The sequence below is a fragment of the Acanthochromis polyacanthus genome, chromosome 10 (assembly GCF_021347895.1).
Source record: "Acanthochromis polyacanthus isolate Apoly-LR-REF ecotype Palm Island chromosome 10, KAUST_Apoly_ChrSc, whole genome shotgun sequence".
In the NCBI taxonomy this organism is placed as follows: domain Eukaryota; kingdom Metazoa; phylum Chordata; class Actinopteri; family Pomacentridae; genus Acanthochromis; species Acanthochromis polyacanthus.
Window position 1 is genome coordinate 38,247,284 of NC_067122.1, and position 27,544 is coordinate 38,274,827.

Genomic DNA, 27,544 nt, shown 5'->3' on the forward strand with positions numbered 1-27,544 from the left:
GTTGCATTAACTTGACGCCCGCTGCTGGTGCTGCTGGTTCGGAGAGAGAAGCCGGGAGAGCCGCTGCTAACAGGTGCCAATTACCGTTACTGCTTTATCCATTCATAGAGCTGAGTAATAATTTTTGTGGTGCTTAAAAAAATTACACTACACGTTACATAAAATATGCCAGCATACGTTTAAGATAAAAAAAAGCGGGTGCAGAGAAAAAGGTAAGACTGAACTCTGTTCAAATATCTGACATTTTAACGGTCACAATGTAAAAAAAACAAACACTAAAAACTGGTTCACGTGACAGAATATCGTCCGACATTTTATAGCTTTCTTTACGCACGTTTTTAATCACAACGGTAACATTACTCAATATATCTTGAAAATGGCTCTTAAATTGTGTTAATTTTTATAATTCAGTTAATGTTTTGCCTGAATTAAAGTAGTACAGTTGGTTTCCAACTATTTTAATGTAAATTTCTGCGAACTTAACGGTTAAGAAACGTTTCCTGGAGGTTTTCTGTGTTCTGGACGACTTTTTTTGTACTTGTTGGTAGTTGAGAGTTGACCGTCAAAGCAATTTCAGGTGAGTTTAAAGGAATTGTACATGCTTTTAACGTTTTGGGAAGCGAAAGCGAACTTTTCGAAGCGTGTTGTGGTCGCTTTTCCTTTTGACCTTTAAATTACAGTCACCGCTGTCAGTTAATGACAGATGATGAAGATTAAGTTATGTGAACCCTGGTGTTTTTATCTGGTTTGTGAGATTTGGTTATGGTTAAAGTTGGTAAACCTGATTAATTATGTGTACCAGGGAGGTAAGATGCTCTCATCCCTGGACACATGTGCTCCTGGTGGGATCAGTACAGGTTTTGAGGTGAAAGGTGACTCGTCTCTGATTGGATGTCACGGATGAACCCACGCTGTTTTCATTGGTTCTTTAGCCGAAATCCCCCTCCGACTACAGACCGTGCAGCTCTGCCCCACCTCCGGCTCCACCTTCTGCCTGCATGGCGGTGCTTGTTATGTTCTAAGCGGGCTGAGGGTCGATAAGCCAGGGTGGAGCTTCAGCCATCATGAGGTGGAGCAACAACCACAGACATGCAGAAAATGCCTCAATAAAATAGTAAACGCACTTAAAGGGGAACTTCGTTTTTTTTCAACCTGGGGTCTGTTTTCATATGTAATTTTATACATGTGAGTGATGGAGAAATTAATTTTCAACATAGCTCCAGTATTTAGCCAGACAGGCAGCTTAGCAGCTCAGCTAGCAGCTCAGCTAGCGAAAAGTATGGGGCAACTTGCCGCCAACCCCCCCCCCCCCCGCCGCGTCAAAGTCCACCCTAACGTGCTTTTTCCCCCACACTGACCGGCTCGAATAGTCTCAACGAGTGTCCCACAACATACTAGAGATGAGAAGTGAACGAAAACCTCCACATTAGTTCCTCCACGAAGTTCCCCTTTAAGTGCAGCATTTATCTCTCCGACAAATATTCTCTCCTGATCAACATTTATTCAAATTTCAGAGGAACTGAGGAAATAAAAAAAGAATAGTTTCACTGGAAAAACTGCCCCTCTCAAAACAAGACCAAAAATATTTCAAGGAACTTTTTCCTTGAAATACGTGAAAAAATCTGCCAATAGAACAAGTGAAAAATGGCTTGGTAAGATTTCTTGAAATAAGATATTGTATTTAAAATATTGAGATCTTAAAATTAGCTGGGAAAACTAATTTTAAGCTATATTTTACCAGGATTGTCAACCCTCCTGTGGTCCTCATTTACGGCACCAAAAAGTATTGTTTCCTTGTCTGAAAAAAATCCAAAAAAATCAGCAAAAAATTCCCCAAATTTGCAAAACCTTCAGGAAGAAAATTCTCTAAAATTTCCCTTAAAAGTTTTATTTTTAAAATTTGGCAAGATATAAAAATGTAAAAAATTTAAATAATTAAAAAGTATAAATATTTTCCAAAAAAATGAATAAAAATCTTTCAAAAAAATCCTAAAAATATCTAAAGTGATTACATATATGAGTAAAAATCAACTAAGGAGTAATAATGTGTAACAAATTATCTAGACATTCAAATTCTTTTATTGATTAATCGAAGGACATTTTATTACACTTTGATCATTGCCTTAACAATAGAAACATATGAAAAGATAGTAAACTAGGCACGTTTTTGACAAGTTTCCAAAATTACGCTTATGTATGTTACTTTTGACGGAAAAAAAGTTCACTTTTTTCCGTCAAAAAGTGACCAAGTAATGCAGCAGTCCCACCTTTCTACAACTTCTGGAGAGGACTGCTTTCTGCTCCCTTCTTTAGAGGTGGAAACTTTAATGGAATGAACAAACGTCCAAGAAACGTTTTTTCATTGCTCATATATCAGTTTTTCACTCATATATCTGTAAAACTTTCAGAACATTCACATAAAAATCAACCAAAATTCAGCGAATTTCGCTGTTCTTAATGAAACATTTTTAACATTTCTTTTTTCCACAAAAAAATGTTCAAAAATTTCCCAAAAAATGTGAACATAAAAAGTTTCACTGTGAAAATATATTTTTTCCACATTTTTAAACTTCAAAACGGGTCAATTTGACCCACAGGACAACACAAAGGTTAAAACAAGATAATTTCAAGATTGTTTGACTTAACAAGATATTTAAGATGCGTTATCTTAAAACAAGTCCCTCCATCTTGCTGAAATTTCACTTGTTAAGTGAATTTATCTTAAATCAAGTGGAATGAGACATTTTGACTAAAAATAAGACAAACAGACTTGTTAAAATTTTGAGTTTTTGCAGTGTCCGAGGTGCTTTGATGTAATGTTCTTACTGCTCAGCCCCTGTGTGAATTTTTCAAATAAGAAAATATATAAACAAACTTTTGTTGCTGTTAACATGAGAGAGATGTGGAAGGTTATGGATTAGTTTGACCAAAAACATGTGAAAATGTCACAGTAGGATCCCTGAGAGAAGACGCCCCCCCATGCACATCAATGATTTTCAAACCTCTAGTCTTGCTAAAGCTAAATTTCTGGTAAACAGAAACAAAACAGCCAGCCAGCAGAAAAAATGTGTGTTATCATTTTTTAAGGCAAACTAGCTGAGATCTAGCTAATAATGTTATGCTAATAATATGTTGTGTAATAACTTGGGATTCTTTTCTACTATTGGCTGAACATCCTTGCTGAGTTGACATTATTTTTGTTCAAATACAATCGTTATAAAGGACACTTATAACTTTTGTCCTATGCAATTGAAAATTAATTAGCAAAAATCGCTCATCTTGCCGTTAAAGTCAGAGCAACATCAAAATTTCAAGATTCAAGAGGTTTACCGTCATGTACACAGACTCTAGGCAGTTTTGCTGTACAAAGAAATTCTTATTTTGCTGATCCTCGTTAACCAAAAGACAAAATGTATTAAAATGTATAAAAACTAAATCAGTCCAAATAAATAAGCAGACCAAACTGACAGCAGCAGTAGTCATTTTGTGGGTGCAGAGTTCAGTCAAATAGTCCAGTCCAAATTTGACATGTTGATAGTGATTAAATCAATTGTATGCATAAGTAAGAAGTTTGTTTTGACACTTTTAGTTTTAGAATACCAAAACTGTAGTCTGACATGATTTAACTACCCGATACTTTCTCCGGTTTATCCTAAAATGTGCATCTGGTGTAACCTGGCAATAGCCAGATTAATAATTGTGTAGTACTTGATAGTACTCCACAATATCAATCTGGGACCGCTCCATGTAAATCCGTTCGGCGGAAAGAGGCACGGATTGGACAATGCAACAGTATGTCCCGCCTCTGACAGGTTTGTTTTTAGCCAATCGCAGGATCTTCACAACGAGCGGAGCCAATTGGTAGATTAAACTCTTACCAAAACCCGTTGGTAAAAAAGCACAAACATCTTTACCATCCAGAAATACGCAAAGAGCCTCTCGTTGTTCTTCCTTCAAAGAAGCGATACGAGATTCGGCTAAAACTGACTTAATAGCAGCATTTACACGATCGTTGTCCTCCGTTGCCATGTTTGTTTTGATCTACTGGCGCTTGGTGTCATCTTCACACCCGGATATCCCGCCCCACACACGAATACTGCTGCGTGATTGGCCCGTGCCAACTTGGCTCTGTCCGAACAGTGAAGGCGGGAGCGGTACAAGATGGTTTCTTGAGAGATTTGTGAACTCACAAATATCGCGAGAAATCAACTTGCTGGCAAGGTTACATCTGGTGTTCATATTATTGAAATAGAAAGTACAGACACATTAAAAGTACTACATATGAAATAAAATGTCACCTTTAAAATCATGTGTGAGTACATTTACAGAAGCATTGCTACCAGAATTGTACTTTCAGCTGCTCTTGTTTTAGTTGATTAATTCATTCAGGATTCATGTGCTTTCACCAGCTGCATTCTGAATTGTGTAATGTTTATTTTTACCTTCAGTGTACAGCTGCCCTCACACAGTACATACCGTTTCATGCAGCATGCATATGATTGGGACACACAATTTCGTCACAGTAATGCACCTTAAACTTTGACCGTCGCGATCTGTTGTGCAGATTGAGCTGTCATCTGTCTGTGTCAAGTTTGTTTATACTCACATGCAACGCTGATACATGTGCTGTAACTGCACTGAGCACTGTGGGTTAGAAGGTCAGGAAAGCTGCTGGTTCACATACTGCCATTTGTAGTAGGACAGCTTGGTGTTTTTGACTTGCTATGTATTACAGAATCTTTTTCTGGCATATTTTATAGTATTAGCGTACGAATATTGGCACACAACACACAACACTTCTTCTCATGTCTTAGTCAACAGAAGTAAGACAAGATAAGATAAACTACTGATCACTCACTGGTGAAATTGACATTACAGCAGCTGGTGAGTTTACAAATGGATATCTGTCCATATGACTGGATGGATTCGCATTTGTACATGTTTTGCATGGAGGAGTTGTTGTTGCAGTAAGAAACTTTACTGGGGGAAAAGCCAGTGTTAAAAGTGATGTTTTTACACAGGAAGAGCTGTAAGAGAACAGTGTTATATCTTGTTGTGAAGCTGGAAAGAGAGAACATGGTTTTACATATTGTTGGACTGTCTGGGGGCAAACTCTGATTATTTACAAAGAGCTGTAGAGAGAAAGAGCTATGAGCAGACGAAAAAAGTGTGTTATGGGATGATGTGGTAATGGAAACAGCTATAGAGGGAAGAAAACAGTGTTAAATCATGAAAAGTGGTTAAGCGATGTTGTTGACTCAGAAGAGCTGCAGGATACAGACACAAAGTTGACAATGAAGTTGCATTAGAAGAGCTATAAAATGAAAACAGTGTCACATGATGAAGATTGTTGCACCTGAAAGGCTGTGAAGACAAAAAATATGCGAGATGTGATGCTTTAAAGTCAAGCTTCTGTTCAATTTTCACTGTAAGACATTCAAAACATCAAAGGCGTGACAAAAAAAGGATGATAATTTATAAAACCACTGACATCAGTTTAAAATCTGGCTCAGACATATCATATATTCTGAACTGCACTGTGTCAGAGAGAAGCTCCTCTGAGAGCTCCCACATAACAGAAGAAGATATTCACCAAATCAGAAAAACATGGAGACTGTAATTTTACTTGCAAGGGCAACACAGCACAGTGTAACAAGACACATTAGTGCGAGCTACAAAGACTGCTCCCATACAAGGTTTATTTTATACACGAGCAGAAATGAAGACATGGCATAAGATAAGAAATAGCTCGAGTTACACAAGGGGGTGTGCTAAGCTGAAAGAGTGGAAATATACTGGATGTGGAGACTAGGGAGAGAGAGAGGGGGAGAGATATGTGCAGGTAGAAGTGAGTGAGTGGTATTCTATAAAAATAGTCATGTAAAACACTATGCACTGTTACGTCCCTAGTCTAGGGGAACCATGAACGCAACATGATAATGCTCTGGACTCAGCCACCCCCAATGAAGCCAGCCTGGAAAAATCTCAAAAAGTGCACAAAAGGTTTATTCTTCAAATAAAGCAAACAAAAGTAACTTAAAACTCCCAGGAACATAAAATTCTAATTTTATAAAGCAAACTATAAACTGGGGTTTCCAGAATAAACAATTAACAAACTTAGTCACTAACAGGTCTTTGGGCTTCCTGCCCCTACCACAGGATCAGTCTCCAACTATCACATGAACACACAGAGCTGACAACAGGCTGCTTCATCGAGGGTGGCTGGATCAGGAGAGAGTGAGCAGGTTGCAGCAGCTGGTTTTTGTAGCCTCCAGGCAGGCTCTCAGGTGGCAGCAATCCTCCCAGCAGTCCAATCAGCCTCAGCACCAGGATCTAATCACTGCTACTGACTCTGCTGGACAGCCACACCCACTCACATGCACACACACACACACACACACAGGAGGAGGAGAGGAGACCAAGTTTCTCAACATGAACACTGCACAAAATGACCCAGGGTCATCACAGCACACACAGTTAATGCTCTAAGGCTCGATTATGATAAATGTATTTACAAATTCAACTGTAACACACTGTTTGTGTATTTGCTTATTGCATCATTTAAAATCACAATTTCAATTCTGATTCATTGTTCAGCTGTACTTTACTCTACATAATGGTAGGTTGTAAAGTTGGTGTCGTTCTTCCAGATGTGTTCAGACTAGAAACAGAAGAGTCACACAGTAAGCTTCACTCTGCACATTCACAGGATTGGTTCTTGATCACCCTGACTATCTTTGTATCCTTTATTTTATTGTATTTTTCATTAATTCCCCTAAGATTTTTTCTTGAAGCCAGATTGCAGGACTCCAGCATAAATCTAAAATGATCACACCATGCTGATTGGGCCTATTAGCACCAGCTAATTCTCCCAGCATTTTGCAAAATACTGACTTTTTTGGCACTGGTTTGCATTTTACAACATGCAATGATTGATTTGTCTGAAGGAGCAACCGTAACAGCAGAATACACAGCAATAAGTACTTTGTAACTCTCCGCTGTTATGTAGTTGCCTCTTGTGTTGCAGGAAAAAGAGGAAGTTCAAAGTTCTTCATTGGCATTAATATACTGAGACACAGCGATGCCACTTAAGCCCTGAGTGAATATTGACATAAGCCTGAAGTTTGTTTAAAACATTGTTCGAATGATAAAGACGAATATATAAAATATTTACCAATCAGGATATAAAAGAAAAAAGCAAAATGCTCCATGTAAGATCACACACTTAAAATCAAACATTGTCTCTATGCTGAAATGCTACGGTAGCTGAGATTTGCTGTCAGCTAATTTGTGTTTTTTTGAATAAAAATAAAAAAAAAGACTATATTATTTGAAAATGTTCAAACTAGTTAAACTGCTGCAACATTTTTGAGATGCAGCCCTGAGCCATTAGAGTCCCTGAAGGGTTGGGGGTCCTGGGTTAGTTTCCCCTTTAGTCTCGTTCATGATCCAGCCTTGAACAATACAAGTGAAAAAAAGCAATGATTAAATATTCTCCCTTTTTCTATCACTCTCTTCCTCGAGAGAGCTGACTGTGTTTTAATGGTAATCTATCAGCGGCTGTGTTTCCATCCACATCTGTTTACACACGTCCAAAATTTTCCATTGGTCCCTGATGAAATCTTAGGCTACGTTCAGACTGCAGGCTCAAGTGACCCAAATCCGATTTTTTTTTGCCCCTATGCGACCTGTATCTGATCTTTTCATGACAGTCTGAACGACACAGATCCGATTTTTTCAAATGCAACCCAGGCCACTTGGATATGTGGTCCTAATTCCGATACGTATCGGATCTTTTGTAATGCGACTTCAGTCTGAACGGCCAGGCCACATTTATCCGACCTATACGTCATTGGTACACGACAACCGTCACTATTCTGCGTTCAAGCAAAAAACGTCTTCGGGCTGCTGAAGATGTGTGTCTTGCCGTGAGAGTATTAAAAAGAGGCGCCCTTGTCATTCGAAAATTCTGAATGAAGTCCGCATCTGTGAAGCCTCTCACATCACTATCCCACCACTCCTGGCTGTCACTCCGCACTCACACAGTTCTCTGGACAGACGTTGCTGCCACTGCCCCACAAAACGCCAGGGCCAAAATCCTGGCTCTCTTCCTTCTTGACCTCCTTAAAACGATTAAGTTATAAATATGCTGGCTCTGGCTGGACAACAACTTTAAAATGGCCAGACATGCGCTACTGTTAGCGTCCATGTTTACTTCCATAAACACTGAACACGCTCTCTGCGTGTTGTTGTTGTGTCGTCTTCTGCGCATGTGGGAACCTTTTGGGTCGTGTGAGGTTCACACAGGAGATCACATACAAGTCGCATTTAACTGGAAATGTGAACAAACTTGCAAAAAAGTCAGATTTCACAAAAAAAAAACGGAATTGAGCATTAAGCCCTGCAGTGTTTACGTAGCCTTTGTCATGTAAATGTATTCAGGTTAAACAAAAGATCAGATTGTGAGTTTGTTTGACAGAAGTGGATTCTGGAGTGTGTTTTTTTTATAGTTCACTGAGTGTTTATGGGATGATTTCAGAGCTGCTTTCTAGATACAATTACCTATACATTGAAAATTTCAGATTTTTGGATTATTGGTCAGGCAAGCTAGTTGAATACACTAAAACAGAATTGAAGAAAAGGCGATTTTCCATTAACTAATGACATCAAGTTAATGAATGGCTTCTGAAACAGACTATGAAAGAAACAACATATTCAGCAGCTTACTCTGTTCTGTTCTACAGTTTCTCCTTTGATCAGCTGTTATCTCACCCCGTCTAATCATCTCAGCTGACCACACAGGGGGCTTAGGTCACTGAGGCAAAGGTGAACGCACCAACCCACTGCTTGAACCTGCTGTCTTTTACAGGCATTTGGTTTAAAAAGTTGTATTTCCATTCATTTCTGTTAGACTTTAAGACATTGAACTGGTGTGTACTAATCAGGTAAGCAGGGTGTTGATACACACTGAATTGTTGTGGTTTTAATGATGTTGTGTATTTTATTGTATCCAGACACACAAATCCCCAACCTCTACTATCTCACTGGTGTCATCTGACTTCATTGATTGTTTGCATGAAGCATTTCAGTCAATCATTTGAACCGTCTTACTTCAACCAGCCAATCAGAGCGCTCTCTGGAGCCAGTCTGACCTTTGATTGGTAGATTAGCAGAGGTTACACATCAGCGTGTAGCAGAATGTGTGGGAGTGTTTTGTGCCAGTAGTATATGAGTGTATCCTCATTGTGAGGGCAGAGCGTGTGGCAGCAGTCCTGCTTTGTTGTCATCGGAGCTGAAAATAGAAAACCGTTGTCTCACCTGGCTGCTTTCTGTTACAGGTTAGTGGGGAAGAAATTTAAAACAGCATCTTCAGATTAACAGGAATGCAGACATACCTCTAGGTGTTTCTTGTAGGAAGAGACAGGCAGTGTTGTTATTCTGTTATCCCTCTGTGTGCAGCTGGTCTACCGGCAACGTCTTCTACAGGTTTTTCTAGTTTACGAGGCTGGCACTATGCAGATGTCACGCACTGTGTTGAATCCTGTGTCAGGTGGGAATACAACTTCAGCTGTTGTTTTGAACTTTGAAAAGTTAATTGCAAACAGTCGCTCTATATTTGAGAGATTGAAAACTGGGAGGGAGAATTTTAAGGGAATTCTCTGTCACAAAATCACAACATGAAAGAAATCGAGGAAGTTAAAGTGAGAAAAAGTTTAATTCATAAGCTAAAAAAAAAGATCTTTGCCAAGTTGTGCTGCTACAGCCAGACTTGGTCTAGTCTGACCGGTGATGTTTGTCGCTTTGTGGCTTTAAATTGCAGTTTCTCAGTTAATTTATTGATATGATTATCTGTGCTACTGATAGGCTTCATTTTAGCATTTACCATTATCCCATAATTTCTACAATGACTGCAAGTCTTCAGAAAGCACATAGATTCTTTTTTATATATGCAAAAATATCGAAATACAATAGTAAAAACTATATTTCTACTATTAGATACTGTGTAACCATTCAACAAAGCTATATAATTGCTAACAATTAGCGTTTTAAGGTTCATGTGACTCTAAGTGATTATATTTCAGTCATCTTCATTCAACCTCTTACTCCCAGTCTGCTCTGTTTGCAAATAGATGACGGGTGTGTTTGATTTTCTGAAATTCTGTGTGAGATCAAACTCATCAGTCTGACTTGGTCTTGATGTGATCAGTGTTGTCCCTCTTGTAGTATTGTTGACCTGGGCTTAAGGACGTGGGCTTCATCCTCAGGGTTCACTCTGAGGTAAACCCTTCCCTCTGTTCTCACCTGTAGACGTCAGACGCTGGTTCTAATCTGTTTGGTCTTAAACAGCGCTTCTTGTCTGCCACCTCGTCTCATATTCCTCATCCTGTAAACACAAACACACACAGTCTCTGATCATATATCCAACACCTGTTAAACTTGTCCTGAGAAAATCTCTTAAATATGTGATATATGATCTAATTATACAGCAATATGAGCCACAGCTTAACAGGTTCACATGTATTCTAGTAGAAGTGACAGAACATGACAGGGTTTTTAAGCATTAAACAGGATCAGCCCACATACACTAAAGCAGGAGGTCTTTTTTGCATTATTTGACAGAAAATGCATTTTCTTGTTGTTTTTGACCATTTGATGAAGAAAATTGTAAATCAAAGGAAAAAGAGGTAGTGTGGCCGAGTGGTCTAAGGTTGGATTAAAGCTGCTGTCCGGAGTTTCCGTTTGTTTTCAATTTATGTATCATTTTTTAACAAAGCTTAAATGTGTTAGTCTAGTTCGATACTATAATATAAAGTTAGTATAATGCGATATGAAAATTTATTCCTGAGCTCCGCCTTCCTCTCATAGACCCCCATGTTATTCCAAAAAGCGCCGGTTGCTGCCGACCAATCAAGTTCGAGCTTCAGCTTTGTCATGCTGTCAATCAACGGTTACGCGCACAGCAAGCAAGCCCATGCAGAGGTGGGCGAGCTACGCACTACGCAACCGCGCGCACATTTGTTTTGCTTGTGGAGGAGAGAGCATCAGGGATCAGCAACTTCCAGAAAAGTTACCAATCCCACGGCTTATCAGGCCAAGAGACTGCAGGACGTTTTTTGGCTCGGGGTGCTCGCGTCGCTCCCCGACCACGGCCTCCATAGCCCGCCTGACGGCTTCGTTTAGATGCCCGACCTCTGGAGGAAGATGTTGGGGCGTCTGGGACATACTCTTCGTCAGAGGAGTCATGCAATTCTGAACTCTAGATAGAAATAAATAAACAATCTAACACATATACACGCGTAAATGCACTAAGTTTGATAAACAACGTCATCGAGAGGGATACACGAGTGTAATCACATATTGAAACTTTACTCGTTCGTCCTAGCAGATTCATGTTATTTTGGTATTAGGACAAGTTAGACTCAATACAGCATTCTAACGTAATTCCTTTATTATTTACTAAATGTACTAAATGTAGAAGAGGGGAAAACAGCAAAACAGGCGAGATGCTGCAGCACTCCGGGCACTCCTCTCAGGTACTGCGCGCGTGCACAAATAAAGGGGCGAAATCAGAGGGAGGGAGGGTGGGACCACCAGTGTTCTGGGAGACGCTGCGATTCAAACTCCGGACAGCAGCTTTAAGGCTCTAACATGAGGTTGAATCCCACCACTGACAAGTCTGTAGAAATAAAGCAGAGTGGTGCAGCAGAAACCGTCCTCTGCTGGTTGGACTAGGGTAGTGGTTGCTTAGTGGTTAAGGTTTTGGACTGATGATCAAAAGGACAGCGGAGCATTAGTGACTCTGACCTTCTAAGAAACTGAGAAATACAGATTTTTTTTTTTTTTTGCAATATGTGGTTAGTACACATGGTACATTTTTGGCCACTGTCTACATGAGACTTTAAATGTAGAGTAGTTTTGATGAAATATTACAGTTTAAGCTTAGATTTGATTATAATGGTACGTCACAGGTGAGTACGTCAGCTTTTACACTATCTGGCTCTGATAAACAGATAAATCATGAAATTTAGCTTTTTTTTTCTATTTTTTGTTTGTTTTGTTTTAATACACAACCCGGTCTCACGGGGATTCGTGAAACTGTCACGTAAGTTTTAGTTTCGGTTTCGTGCGCACCAACACGATTTCGTCATGTTTTTCGTGCCCCTCACCACGAAATGTTTTTCGCTCTGGTAATCACATCTGAAAGTGGTTTATACCGGCGGATTCATGACGATCTAAGCTGTCCATCGGCGTATACTGCTTGTGTGATCGCGTTTGTGGCCGCCGGCCGCCGGACATTCTTGAAATTCCTATGCAAATTGGTAAGTGTACCACCGGCTTATGGTTTGGTTATGGTTAGGGTTATGTTTAGGGACGATGTCATGCAAAATATAGCGTTGGATTCGCCACGGTTTTACATTAAAAATATAATATACACATTCTTTTGAAATACGTTCTGAGTGGCACGAAAAGTCCGCCATTTAAAATACATTGGTGCGCATTTCGTGGTGAGCGGCACGAAAAACATGACGAAATCGTGTTGGTGCACACGAAACCGAAACTAAAACTTACGTGACAGTTTCACGAATCCCCGTGAGATCGGGCTGTAATACAGTAACATGATTTTCAAACCCACTGCTGGGTTGTTGAAATATTTTGACAACCGTTGGATGGTTTGTAGTTCCTGCTAATATTAATGATCCTTAGAGGATAAATACTACTTACCTGGTGATGCACTGCCAGTAAGTTAAAATTCTACTTTTACTACTTAGGTTTATTACCAAATACCTGCTGCTGCCTTTCCCTTCTGCCTCCATTGTGCTCTGTGTTTACGGCTAATCATGAAATTGTGCGGAAAGCAGTGGGTTTAACTAAACTGGTAAACCTGGTATTACCTGCTCGGCATGATAGTATTGCAGCAATGAGCAAGATCAAGGTCGAAAAATATGCGTGCACTTTTAATTAATTATTATGTTTGTGTAGAGTTTTAACTAATGCTGGTTCAAACCAACAAAAGAACAAGTGTGACAAGTGTATTTCATGGTTAGAAGTTACACACTTGTACCCTGAAATTCCATCCATTCATTATCTATACATAGATTAAGCCTCAGTAGAGTCACAGGAGGTCTAGAGTCTATCACCAGTCTATCACAAGACTACACAGAGAGACAAACAAGCACACTCACATTCACACCTATAGACAATTTAGATTCATCAGTTAACCTCAGCATGTTTTTGGACTGTGGGAGGAAGCTGGAGAAAACCCACACATGCACAGTGAGAACATGGAAACTCAATATAGAAAGATCCCAGGCCAAGAAGCAAACCAGAGGTCTTCTAGCTGACAGGCGACAGTGCTAACCATCGACCCACTGTGCAGCTCTATCCTGAAATTGTATATTTAAAAGATTTAAAGCACAAACATTGTAAAAAATAAGTGAACAAAATAATACCATGTTTTGTTTTGCTCTCTCTAGGTCCCCTCCTGGCCGGCGTCCCTTCATACACTCCTTTGATTTAACACTCACACTGTAACCTCACGTCAGGACTTTCGTTCAACTCAGGGCAACCTCAGTGTTATCAAACACACCCTCCTGCTACCATTCCACCAGACACCTTTACCTCACTTGCAGCATCATGCTCAGCCAGGAGTTCCTTCAGAAGCTGAGGCTGCCAGACATGGAGAATGTCAGCGAGTACGTCAAGAGTATGTCCACCCCTGTGTTGGTCAGCATGGGGGCAGTGGCTGCTGCAACGACCTACTATCTGGCAACACGACCCAAGGCCCTACCACCAGTCTGCGACCTCCACATGCAGTCAGTGGAGGTTCCGGTAAGTTTAGGTGCAAGTGCTAGTCAAAGTCAAGTTGTTAGACTCCTACACTAAAGCAACACTAGGCAGATGTGACATTGTGTACATCCAGACGTACATAACTATAACTAATAAACATTAACTATACAAAAGTGTGGATGTGTGGATTTAAGTTAATTCAGGATTGTTATGTTGATTCATGTGGTTTAAACATTCCTGCGGTACTACTGTTGCTCACATGTGAAATAAAGGATCAAATATTTTCCGTTTAGTGCCCGTTCTTGAAATACTTGAAATGGCTGTACCTGTCATTCTTCTGTTTGTTTTGTCAGGGAGGAGATTTGGCTCGTCAGTCAACTCTACAGAATGGAGAGGGCCACTTGACACACATCTATGATGACGCCAGAACAACGTATGAGCTCTTCCTCAGAGGCGCCCGAGTCTCCAGTAAGTCACAAACGATATATGAGTGCATATATTTGTAGCTGCAGGGTTACTTCAGAGCCTGTTACCTTTGTAAATGATCATAATAAACACAGCTTTATTTCCTATATGGGATTTGAACATCATGCTTTATAATCACAGTAAACGAAAGCACCTGCTGTTTAGCGACATGTTTCCTTTGCCTTACATTTAGCCTCACAGAGGGCAGTTTCAGTCATATCTTGTTACCATATAACAGTTTCTGAGTCAGCAAACCTGCAGTAGTTACATCACAGCGTTTTTCCACTGCTATAAACACTGTAGTTTGAACTTGTTTTTCCTAAAACAGATGTTTTGCATTTCAGCAGCACAGTATGTTAGACATGATAGGTTAGCACAGTATGTATATGTAGCACAGCATCTTGTTGTGATAGTGGGATGGATGAAGACATTCAGAGCACTATGTACTGCAAATCCTTTCCTTTGGTTTTCCCACTTGCAAGCCTCCTTTCCTCCATTTGTCCTCCAGATAATGGTCCCTGTCTGGGCTCCAGGAAACCAAAGCAGCCCTATGAATGGATATCCTACAGAGAAGTAAGACTCACCACGAGCAGCTCACCTTGTAAAAACATTCTAGCTTTCAGCTGGACAGTAGTACAGCTCAGAATTGCAGGCAGTACAAACAGTTGTTTATGTTTAGTAGTGGTATTATTAATTAAGTATTATTAGTGGTATTATTAAGTCCTAAGTGCAGCACCAGAAAACACCGTACTTTTGACCGCACATGATTTTTTTCTTCCATGGAGCCAGTAGGTAATAACATACCCTGCATTAATAGTCTACCCCTGCAACACTGAAAATCATTACCTCATAACACGTTATACCCCATTTTCCTGCATCTTTGAGTTAAATTGAGGTTGAAGAAAGCTCAGTTTTTGTAGCTGTCTGCCTGTGTGGCATTAACAGGTTGTGTCTGTGTGTTTTAGGTGAGGGAGCGAGCAGAGAATCTGGGTTCTGCATTTCTTCACAAAGGACACTCCAAGACCACCGACCCTCATATTGGCATTTTCTCTCAGAACAGACCTGAGGTACGGACGCTCCTTGGTGTTTATAAGTGATCTTTAGACTTTTGTCAACAATTTCAAGAGAAATTGGACCTAAAAACATACATCAGTACTGACAGAATTGTTGCTGAGTAAACTGATCTTCTTTTAATGCTTGTGTGTGCTTAGTGGACCATCACTGAGCTGGCATGTTACACCTACTCTCTGGTATCAGTTCCGCTGTATGACACACTGGGAACTGAGGCCATTGCTTACATCATAGACAAAGGTAAACCACAACAACAACCACATAAATACACACACTCAACCAGTGTTACGTCGTCCTTCTGATCATGTGTTCGTCTGCGTGTATTTATGTTTTGTTTCTACAGCTTCCATTTCAACAATCGTGTGCGATGTGACGGACAAAGTCAATCTGGTGCTGGACTGCGTTAAGGACATCAAACACTCAGTGAAAACCGTTGTTCTGATGGAGAGCCCCAGTGCTGACCTGGTAGAAAGGGGGCAACAGACTGGAATCCACATCCTCAGCCTGGAGGAGATGGAGGTCAGCAGGCACATTTTATGACCAGCTCGCTTTGTAATTACTGTTGTGTCTTTTTTTGCATGTTTAGGTTTTTTTTGTTTGTTTCATTCTTCATTTTTTACTATAAACAATTTTTACTTTCATTTCTATTTGGTTATTTCCATTTTTTCTTGCTTAGTTGAATTTCTCCTTTACTTATTTTTTCTTTATGTAAAGTTTCTGTCTTTATAACAGGTGCCTTGTTTTCTGTTTACATTTCTTCATCATTTTCTTTTGTCGCTTCATTTCACCCATGGGACTTTATTAATCTGCTTTTCTTGTTGGACAGGCCATTGGGAAGGCCAACCATCGCCAGCCGATGGTAAGTACACGCTTCTAACTGATGAGTCCCTAAAATGTACGTGCTTTATGTGTTATGTGGCACTGTTTGACCGCCGTCACTCCCACCCATTCAGCCTCCACGACCTGAGGACATGGCAGTCATCTGCTTCACAAGTGGAACAACAGGTGACGTTTGCACAGAGTCACAGTCAACGGCAATAAAAGTGATGTCTATTAGAATCTAACGTGTATTATCTCTGTGTGCGTTTACAGGAAACCCAAAGGGAGCTATGTTGACACATGGGAATATTGTGTCCAACTGTTCAGCCTGCATCAAAATAACAGAGGTGAGGAGCTGATGTGATGGTTGAGTTTGAGTGTCTTTTAGAACAACCGTTTCCTTTAAATGTGTTTTTTATTTCCCTCAGAATGGCTGTCAGAGAAACAGTGAGATTCTGTGAAGGTACAGGATGCACAGGAAAGAAAGAGAATATTTATGAAGTGAAGTTAGGCGATCTTGACAGCTTTATTTGCTTTAAAAAGTGAAAATTAAGCAATAGATGATGGAGCAGCAGAAAGAAAGAAGGAGAAGCAACAGAAGGATGGATGAAAGTCTTAGTAGTCTGATAGCTTGTGTAACAAACTCCTTCTTCTCTCCAGTCATACCTTCAGATCTCTTCAGAAGATGTCATGCTGTCTTTTCTGCCTCTGGCCCACATGCTTGAGAGGGTGATGGAGGTGCAAACATTACCACTGACTGCCTTCCCTCCCTGTCTGTGTGCATGTTTGTTTGTCTGGGTCATGTGTCTTTGTGTCATTGTGTCCTTGTATCTGTGTACCTCTGTGTGTACATGTTGTAGATTTTCTGTCCACTAGGTCCCAGTGACATCCATATTTCCTACCTGCCTCTGGCTCATATGTTTGAGAGAGTAATGCAGGTATGTTCCCATAGTTCCCTTTTATCAAAACAGATTTCTATTCCTTCAAACTGTTTGTGTTGGCCTCTCCGTGATTACAAACTCTTCACTTTCCCTGTCTGCATCCTCTTATGTTGCTGACAGGGAGTGATGTTAGTTCAGGGAGCCAGGATCGGCTTTTTCCAGGGAGATATTCGTCGACTGTCAGATGACCTCAGGACATTGAAACCTACTATGTTCCCTGTGGTTCCACGACTCCTGAACAAAATGTATGATAAGGTAAGTGGCCATGTTGGTTATAGTCATATACAAATAAATGTCTGTTCTGCAACTGGATTACCGACCCTGTTCAGTTTGCTGTCTTTATTCCTCTGAATCCTGTTCATTGAGAGCTTTCTTGTGTGCTGCCGCTGTAGATCTTTGGGCAGGCTAACACCTCTGTGAAGCGCTGGCTGCTGGGATTTGCCTACAGGAGGAAGCAAGCAGAGGTGATGAAAGGCATTATAAGAAGAGACAGTATCTGGGATCGACTCATCTTTAATAAGGTCCAGGTATGAGAACCAGCACATTTAATACTTCTCTCATGAGGCGGCATGGCTCAGTGGGTAGAATGGCCGTCTTGTAACCAGAGGGTTACTGGTTTGATCCTGGCGTGGAGACCTCATGTCGAAGTGTCCCTGAGCAAGACTGAACCCCTAACTGCTCCTGATGGGTTGTGGTTAGCGCCTTGCAGCTTCCACCATCAGTGTTTGAATGTGATGTACAATGTAAAGTGCTTTGGGTATCGTTTCAGGTGTAGAAACGCACTATATAAATACAGACCATTTACCATTTATATACCAACATACTGTGGATATAGATAGTGCTAGATATCCAGGAATGGTTTAAACTTGGTCATTCCCATGTGTGTTAAAAGGCTACGTATAGTCAAAAACTGACTACAGTTATCCCCAGACACAACAAATATTCTACAAAAAAAGACAAACAGCAGGAGCAGATGAACCAGGGTTCTGTGTAAGCTTAAGCTATTTGTTAAAGTCTCTTCTCTGCTTAAGGCTTCTTTACACTGCATATATTTTGTCTCAGAAAGAAACTGACAAGTTGTGAAAGAAAATGGTAAAATATTTAGCCATCAGTACAAAACAGTGGTCCTAGAGCTTTAGTGATGAAACAGAATGCTGCAAAAATTTCCTGCACAATATGGAAAAGTATGGAATTTACTTATTTACTTATATTTATGTTTCTAGACTTTTGGCTCTGTTATGTTTGCTAAAATAAAGTATAACATTCAGAGTATTTAAAAATAGTGATCGTAAGAGTGATTTTAATGACATTTGGAGCAGGCACGGCCTAACATCCTGAAACAAGTGACCAGAATTCAATCAGTCTGAGAACTCTCAGTTCATTTTAAATTTCAAAGGGACGTTGTCAGCAGGCAGGAGCAGCCAAAATGGTTGCCACTCTGTGAGAGAGCATGGGTCAGAGCGAGTTTGATGAAAACAAGCCAAGATAAGATATGTGGTGCTGCCTTGGCATCTTCTCCTCACAGCCTGCAAATGAGCTCTGCATCAAGTGACTTAAAACTGCACCAAACCCAGACATCTGCCACCAGATTAGCTTGAAAGAAAATGTGATAATATTTTTGTGATGATGCATAATGATGACAGATACACACTGTTTCAAAGAAGCTTTATTTTTCCTTCATTTTGCAACGGTAAAATTCTACAGAAGCTGTGAATCTTGTTTGTCCTGAACCCATTTTTTGCTGTGCAGTGCTGTCCTCCTAAGCGGTTTAAAACACTGTCTGAAGCAGAGGTGTCAAACATACGGCTCCTGGGCCAAAAGCGGCCTGCCACAGGGTCCAATGCAGCCCACAGAACAACTTTGTAAAGTGTAAAAATTACAGAGGAGACATGAACTGCAGATTGTGAATTAGTAAAACTGTAAATTTAAAATAATTTCTAAACCATGACAAGTTATTTTGATCATAAAGTTGAATACTAGATTGTTCATTTTTATTTTGTCTCATTTTTGTAATATTTTGTCTAGTTATTGTTGTTTTTTTATCTGACTTTTGTCATTTGTCTCATGTTTTTGTGGTTTTGTGTTTCCTTTTTGTCTCGTTTGTGTTTTTTGTTGTTTTTTGTCATTTTGTGTTTTGCTTTTTTTGTTTTGTGTGTCGTTTTTGTTGTTTGGTGCTTTTTGTCTCGCTTGTGTGGTTTGACTATTTTTGTCATTTTGTTTCTTTTGTTGTCATTTTTGTCTCATTTCTGTCATTTTTGTAATTTTTGTCCTGTTTTGTTGATTTATTTCTCGATTTTGTCGTGTTGTGCCTTATTTTTGTAATAGTTTGTCTTGTTTTTTTGTGTTTTTTTAGTTGTTTGTCTCAAGTCTTTGTAGTTTTGTTTCTTTTTTTGTCATTTTTGTCTTGTTTGTGTGATTTGTGTGATTTTTTTTGTCTTTTTTTTGTCCACTTTTTTTTCGCTTTTTTGTTTCATTTTGTGTTGTTTATCTCATCCGGACCACTTCAGACCAAATTGAGCTGAATGTGACCCCTGAACCAAAATGACTTTGACATCCCTGGTCTAAAGGTTTCTAGTGGCTGTCATAGAACGCACCGATTTAAGAGCACATAGTAAAATCTATACAGCATTGTTATCATCCTCAGATAGACTTTGCTGAAAATGACTCAGAAGGTTATATGTAGATGTTAATCAAATCAAACTTTATTTATATAGCACGTTTCATCCATTTAAAATGCAACACAAAGTGCTTCACAAGATAAAAGAATAAAACAACAGAGAGAATAAAAAACATAGTAAAACCAACAATATCCCGCTTCCAGATATATATACACATGAGCTCACACACACACTCACAAAACACACACACACACACACACAACACAGTGCTGAGACACGGCAGGGCACTGAGGAACCATGTGGGGAAACACCTATGGGAGCCCTCCACACCTGCACACGTGGACAAAATTGTTGGTACCCCTCAGTTAAAGAAGGAAAACCCCACAATTCTCACTGAAATCACTTGAAACTCACAAAAGTAACAATAAATAAAAATTTATTGAAAATTAAATAATCAAAATCAGCCATCACTTTTGAATTGTTGATTAACATAATTATTAAAAAAACAAACTAATGAAATAGGGCTGGACAAAAATGATGGCACCCATAACTTAATATTTTGTTGCACAACCTTTTGAGGCAATCACTGCAATTAAACAATTTCTGTATTTGTCAATGAGCGTTCTGCAGCTGTGAACAGGTATTTTGGCCCACTCCTCATGAGCAAACAGCTCCAGTTGTCTCAGGTTTGATGGGTGTCTTCTCCAAATGGCATGTTTCAGCTCCTTCCACATATGTTCAATGGGATTCAGATCTGGGCTCATAGAAGGCCACTTTAGAATAGTCCAACGCTTTTCTCTCAGCCATTCTTGGGTGTTTTTGGCTGTGTGTTTTGGATCGTTGTCCTGTTGGAAGACCCATGACCTGCGACTGAGACCAAGCTTTCTGACACTAGGCAGCACATTTCTCTCCAGAATGCCTTGATAGTCTTCAGATTTCATCGTACCTTGCACACTTTCAAGACACCCTGTGCCAGATGCAGCAAAGCAGCCCCAAAACATTACTGAGCCTCCTCCATGTTTCACCGTAGGGACAGTGTTCTTTTCTTCGTATGCTTGCTTTTTGAGTCTATGAACATAGAGTTGATGTGCCTTACCAAAAAGCTCCAGTTTGGTCTCATCTGTCCAAAGGACATTCTCCCAGAAGCTTTGTGGCTTGTCAACATGCATTTTTGCAAATTCCAGTCTGGCTTTTTTATGAGTTTTTTTCAGCAGTGGTGTCCTCCTTGGTCGTCTCCCATGAAGTCCACTTTGGCTCAAACAACGACGAATGGTGCGATCTGACACTGATGTACCTTGGCCTTGGAGTTCACCTTTAATTTCTTTGGAGGTTGCTCTGGGCTCTTTGGATACAATTCCAACGATCCGTCTCTTCAATTTGTCATCAATTTTCCTCTTGCGGCCACGTCCAGGGAGGTTGGCTACTGTCCCGTGGGTCTTGAACTTCTGAATAATATGAGCCACTGTTGTCACAGGAACTTCAAGCTGTTTAGAGATGGTCTTATAGCCTTTACCTTTAAGATGTTTGTCTATCATTTTTTTTCGGATGTCCTGGGACAATTCTCTCCTTCGCTTTCTGTTGTCCATGTTCAGTGTGGTACACACCTTTTCACCAAACAGCAGGGTGACTACTTGTCTCCCTTTAAATAGGCAGACTGACTGATTATGAGTTTGGAAACACCTGTGATGTCAATTAAATGACACACCTGAGTTAATCATGTCACTCTGGTCAAATAGTTTTCAATCTTTTATAGAGGTACCATCATTTTTGTCCAGGCCTGTTTCATTAGTCTGTTTTTTAAAATAATTATGTTAATCAACAATTCAAAAGTAATGGCTGTTTTTGATTATTTAATTTTCAATAAATTTTTATTTATTGTTACTTTTGTGAGATTCAAGTGATTTCAGTGAGAATTGTGTGTTTTTCCTTCTTTAACTGAGGGGTACCAACAATTTTGTCCACGTGTGTACATGCGCCACAGCCCACAGAGAGCGCCGCCACAGAGACCACCCAGACGCCGATGGGCAGGGGCAGACCCTGCACTAAATGCAGAGCCGCCCCAGCCCCTCGGGCCCAGGAGGCCTCCAGGGCAACGCCCCCCGCAGGCGGACCAGGCATACATACCAGTGTGGAGGCCTCCCATGAGGAAACACTGAAGCTCAAAACTAAAAGACTAACGAGAAAAGAAAAAAAAAAAAAAAAGCAGGTATAATGCATAAAAATTAAAAGCTTTAAGAAAGTTAAAAATGTAGCGATAAAATAGACAAATAAATAAATAATAAATAGTAAATAATAAATAATAATAATAAGGTTTTAAGATATAATACTGATAAAATGCAGAAGTAAGGACAAGTCATAAGAAATATAAGAAGTAAAAATAACATAATAGAAGAATTAAAAGTTTAAAAGAAATTAGTTAAAAGCCAAACCAAAAAGGTGAGTCTTGAGCCTCCTTTTAAAAACATCAACAGTCTCTGCAGTCCTGATGCTGTCCGGCAGGCTATTCCATAGTCGAGGGCCATAATGGCTGAAAGCAGCCTCCCCGTGGGTTTTTGTATTAACTCTAGGAATAATTAAAAGTCCAGTGCCGGAGGACCTCAGGACCCGCGAGGATTGATATGATAAAAGCAGGTCAGATACATAAGAGGGCCCAAGACCATTAAGACATTTAAAAACTAGTAAAAGAACCTTAAAATCGATCCTGAAGCACATGGGGAGCCAATGCAGCGATTTTAAAATCGGTGTAATGTGAGCCCACCCTCTGGTCTTCGTCAGCACACGTGCAGCTGAGTTCTGTAATAACTGCAGATTAGAGATGGTCTTTTTGGGGAGACCAGAGAGCAGGGCATTACAATAGTCTAAACGACAGGAGATAAAAGCATGCATCAGCACCTCCGTGTTAGCTTGAGAGAGAAATGGGCGGACTATGGCTATATTCCTAAGATGATAAAAACCTATTTTTGTTACATTTTTAATATGTGGAATAAAATTCAGCTCAGAGTCAAAAATGACGCCCAGGTTCTTTACACATTGTGTTGGTTTAAAATCTTGTAGTTTTGGTAAAAGTTTCTCTCTCTTGCCTTCAGGACCAATGACTAAGACCTCTGTTTTGTCCTGATTGAGCTGTAGGAAATTCTCTGCCATCCATGAATTAATATCTAAAATACAGTTAAAAAGAGCATCAATTGGCCCTGTGTCTTCAGGAGACACGGCGATGTACAGCTGTGTATCATCTACATAACTGTGGAAGCTGATGCCGTGTCTCCTGATGACGTCCCCAAGGGGAAGCATATATAGATTAAAAAGAATTGGACCTAAAATTGACCCTTGGGGCACCCCACAATTTATTTTATGTGTTCTGGAGGAACGTGTGTCCAAGCTTACACGGAAATATCGATCTGTGAGATAGGAGCTGAACCAGTTAAAAACAGTACCAGAGAGGCCGACAAGGTTTCTCAGTCTGTTTAATAAAATGTGGTGATCTACTGTGTCAAAGGCAGCACTTAGATCCAGTAGTACCAAGACTGTAAGTTTTTGTGAATCTGTGTCAGACCTAATGTCATTTAAAATCTTTAAAAGGGCTGTCTCTGTACTGTGGTTCATCCTAAAACCAGATTGGTATTTCTCTAAAATATTGATACTATTTAAAAAATCATTCACTTGATTAAAAACCAGCTTTTCTAATATTTTGCTTAAAAATGGTAAGTTGGACACAGGTCTGTAGTTATTAAAAATGTTGGGGTCTAAATTATTCTTCTTCAGAAGGGGCTTCACCACTGATGTTTTAAAGGCGGCGGGGAAGACACCCGTCTGAAGAGAGTAATTTACAATATTTAAAATATGTTCCTCAAAGAAGCCATAAAATGTTAAGAAGAATCTTAGCGTTGAAAATGTGATTGAATGACTATTTTTTAAACATTATTCATTGAGAATGCAACGGAGCCAGTTTTGAAGTAAATAACAGTGTGCTGCCCTCTACAGGCCAGCCTTGGAGGTCGCGTACGTCTCATGCTAACTGGAGCTGCTCCCATCTCTCCAACTGTTCTCACCTTCCTCAGAGCTGCAGTAGGCTGTCAGGTAACACATACAAAAGTCCAGTTTAGGTCTTGTTCCACTGCATAACCTGCCATCTGATCGGTATTTACCTTCATCCACACTCCTCCTGGTCCCAGTCAGTTCCACATTACATTATTCTTTGTACTAGCAAAAACAATCAAACTTAAACAATAATAATGACCTAGCTTATTCTCTGTGTCAGTTCTATGAAGGCTATGGACAAACAGAGTGCACTGCTGGATGCACAATGACCATGCCTGGAGACTGGAGTGCAGGTAATAAATAACAGAGCTGCTTGTTGTTGTTTTTTTCATAAACCACAACATTTAACAGTGATAAATTAACTCAACATGACATGAGCTACACTTGACCTCATGTCAACAGGTCACGTTGGACCTCCTTTGCCCTGTAACTCAGTTAAACTGGTGGATGTGCCTGAGATGAACTATCTGGCTGTAAATGGGGAGGGAGAGGTAAAAAACAAACAGACGCTGTCACATAGAATTTGCAGTACAGTCTGTCTTTCATATGCACGTCTACCTGTTGTTTCCAGGTGTGTGTGAAGGGCACAAACGTGTTCCAGGGCTACTTAAAGGACCCAGAAAAGACAGCAGAGGCAATTGATGCAGATGGATGGGTTCACACTGGAGACATTGGGAAATGGCTTCCAGTAGGTTCATGTAGCTTCAGTTCAACTCAACGTCACAAACATTTATTCCATCTGAAGTTCATTACATTAAACTAGATTAATAAAATTCTGTTTCTGTGACATAATGTGGACTTTTAGTACGGGGACAGACAGGATTCATTGTGAATGTGTGTTCACAGAATGGCACCCTGAAGATTGTGGACAGGAAGAAGCATATCTTTAAGCTAGCTCAGGGGGAGTACATTGCTCCTGAGAAGATAGAGAACGTCTACATGAGGAGTGATGCAGTGGCACAAGTCTTTGTGCATGGAGACAGTCTACAGGTAGGCGGAGGAAGTCAGGATGGGAGTCACTGAGTGGAATTAGTTGTTTAACTGTATTTTATTGTGATGCTGAACCCTGATCGTGAATGTAAATCATCTATTTTCTTTCGCTGTATTGTGACTCCTCTCTGTATCACATTGGTGTAACTTGTACATATTGTTTGTCTCCAGGCGTGTCTGGTAGCGGTGGTGGTTCCTGACCCTGACTTCCTGTCTGACTGGACCAAGAGGACGCTGGGAGTGCAGGGCAGCTACCAGGAACTCTGTAGCAGAGCGGTAAATCCACAAGACAATATGATCTTAGTGTATTTATTGTCAAGGAATAACTAACAATCTCACACAACACGACACACCTTTCACCAGCATAAGTCACTTGTAACATCAGGGTTCTGTACCAAGAAGCAAATTGAACATACCCAGGATATGTTTTTGTTATCTGGCTTCCCTAAAACTGACAACTGCCGTCATGCTAACCAGTCACACAGAGCTGGTTATCATGCTGAGTTTCTGATTGTATCTGTGAGTGCATTCACATACATGGGGCAGTGTTGTCACCAGATAACCAGTCACAGACATGAGTCGGTTCAGACCTGCACACAGTATTTCTCATGAGAAGAAAAAAAACTAAAAACCATCATACAATAGAAAAAGTTCACAGGTATACTGGCTAAAAGCAGCACAGCTACTATAGCTATGATTACTGTAGCCCCGGTGGTGTTAAACCGTCTTTATAGTAAGTAAAGAACCAATACAAAACATAATTCAAACAGATAAAAAGACTTTCTGCAGATCTTATGAGGTCAGCAAGTACAAGACTTTAGTGCTTTATTCAGTCTCTGTTTTCAGGTTATATTGCTGTACAAAGGCCTGTAGAAAAATAAAGCTTCTTTGAAATTGCTTGCACACTAAACAACAGAATAAAATAAGGAAGACTATAGCTCCCTCTGGTGACAATCTGTATTTCTGATATCTGTGGTTATCACAAAAGGCTTTAGATGGTCTCCTACTCACATTAATACTAATACTAATTACCCACAGAGCAGTATTCAGTGCAGCTTCATCTGCAGAACTATGGTCATGGCCTCAGCAGCACACAACAAAAATAAAAATGCAATAAATACATCTTTTTAAAGCCAGAGAAGAAGAAAATACAAGACATTATCCTTCAGAAAACTTGACATAAGCCATGAACATGTTTAGCCAAAGTGACTTCTCATGGACACAGTACAGCCTCAGTGAACAGGCTGGAAATCATGCTCTTGTTTTTTTCTTTTTTTAAAAAAAAATTACCACTGCATATAGGAAGTCAAGGCAGCCATCTTGGAGGACATGCTGCGGCTGGGCAGAGAAGGAGGTCTCAAGTCCTTTGAGCAGGTACAGCACACACTCATCATCTAGTTCAGACTCAAAATATCTTTTCCTTTATTCCAGTGGTTCTCATGAGATGATGTCCAGAAATCAAGTAAAATGAGTATGTTGTATACCTGTGGATAGCTGTGCAGGCTGTGTTGTGTTTTTTACAAACTTCATGCAGAAATGAGATGTCGCTATTCTACATATAACATATACATAAAATATTATTATCCTCCTTAACAACCTGCCAACACGTGTGTTCTTTAGGTGAAGGCCATCTGCATCCACACCGAGCAGTTCTCCATCGAGAACGGTCTGCTCACTCCAACTATGAAGGCCAAGAGGAATGAAATGCGCCAGTACTTCAGATCCCAGATAGACGAGCTGTACGCTGGGATCAAAATGTAGAAAGCAGGGGGGGGAGCAAAGTGAAAGAACAGACAAAAGCTCTACCAAAGGTGTTCTTAGGCAAAGAAAAAAAACAGCAGAGAGGGGAGTACAAGCTAAAGCACACAATAGGAAGCAAATGAAGGAGGTCATCTCAGAGCATCAAACTGCAGTTTTCATGACCAGCCATAGCAGGAATAGGAGATGATGTAGCTTTTAATAGATTCAAAGAGTTTAAAACAAAACCAGCAGGATCTGTGGTAGAGAATACAAAACATCTACATTGATTCCTGTGCTGTCTACAGCACAGTTTAGGAGCATTTGTGAACTGTAGTAAGCTACTTTGTGGACGTTTTAAAGGGAAATAGTGCTCTGTAGCATCAGGACTTCAAGGACCACACACATATGCACAAACTTTCTAACTTAAAGGATAAAAAGGGAACACAGCGGCCACTGAAGCAGCTTTACTGAGGCTCACATGGGGATTAAGAGCCATACTGATTCGCTTTATAACCCAAACAGTCTCGCACAGAGTAAACTCAGCGTCTTTGATGAGATTCTTTCATCTGATGTCATGATTTTATTTTCCAGTGCATTTTTAATTTGTTAAAGGGGATAGCTGGATAGTCTCTGTTGGATCATTTTTATGAATAAGCTGAATTAATATTAATAGCCATGAGAATCAACAGAGTGATTTCCAAGATAATCCAGACAATGCTATCAGGGAATTCAGATATTAAAGTATGGTCAGGACATAGGGAAACTATTTTAATGCTTTTAATTTATTTATGATAGTAACAGGAAGGGAAGTGAGTTGTTTATGGAACTAAATTTCTAAAATTGTCATAATTTTTGTAATTAAGTTGTTCACAACTTGAAATAAACCCTCTTGAATGTTAATTGTTTTAATACCGTGAAGGTACTTTTGACTGTGGTCTTGTTATGAATGTTTTAATGTCTTCTCATGTTGTTTTGTAAAGATATTAATTAAAAACATCAAGAAAACTGTGTCATGTCTTTTGTTTCATCAGGATTGTGGGCAGAGAATCATTGAAGTATGAAGTTGAATTTTAC

General features: G+C 39.9%; 1 protein-coding gene across 2 annotated transcripts; it reads left to right on the forward strand.

The window, feature by feature from the left end:
- Nucleotides 1-27,478, forward strand: LOC110964167 (long-chain-fatty-acid--CoA ligase 1-like). Of its 2 annotated transcripts, none has more exons than XM_022212801.2 (21): nucleotides 1-73; nucleotides 13,476-13,830; nucleotides 14,142-14,256; nucleotides 14,762-14,826; nucleotides 15,219-15,320; nucleotides 15,465-15,564; nucleotides 15,668-15,843; nucleotides 16,151-16,183; nucleotides 16,278-16,329; nucleotides 16,417-16,490; nucleotides 17,004-17,081; nucleotides 17,205-17,339; nucleotides 17,477-17,611; nucleotides 23,684-23,779; nucleotides 23,961-24,033; nucleotides 24,143-24,231; nucleotides 24,312-24,428; nucleotides 24,587-24,730; nucleotides 24,902-25,006; nucleotides 26,033-26,104; nucleotides 26,351-27,478. In XM_022212801.2, the coding sequence occupies exons 2-21, from the start codon at nucleotides 13,636-13,638 to the stop codon at nucleotides 26,489-26,491; spliced, it is 2,097 nt and encodes a 698-aa protein (XP_022068493.1). In that variant the 5' UTR covers nucleotides 1-73; nucleotides 13,476-13,635; the 3' UTR covers nucleotides 26,492-27,478. The 2 variants fall into 2 exon arrangements, with proteins under 2 accessions (XP_022068493.1, XP_022068492.1); XM_022212800.2 differs by lacking the exon at nucleotides 1-73 and adding an exon at nucleotides 9,211-9,338.
- The last annotated feature ends 66 nt before the right edge of the window (nucleotides 27,479-27,544 follow it).

Coding starts and splice junctions, on each gene's coding strand:
- LOC110964167 (XM_022212801.2), top strand. CDS start 13,636: ATGCTCAGCCAGGAGTTCCTTCAGAAGCTGAGGCTGCCAGACATGGAG. Junction 13,831..14,141: donor TGCAGTCAGTGGAGGTTCCG/GTAAGTTTAGGT, acceptor TTGTTTTGTCAG/GGAGGAGATTTGGCTCGTCA. Junction 24,034..24,142: donor GCCTGGAGACTGGAGTGCAG/GTAATAAATAAC, acceptor TCATGTCAACAG/GTCACGTTGGACCTCCTTTG.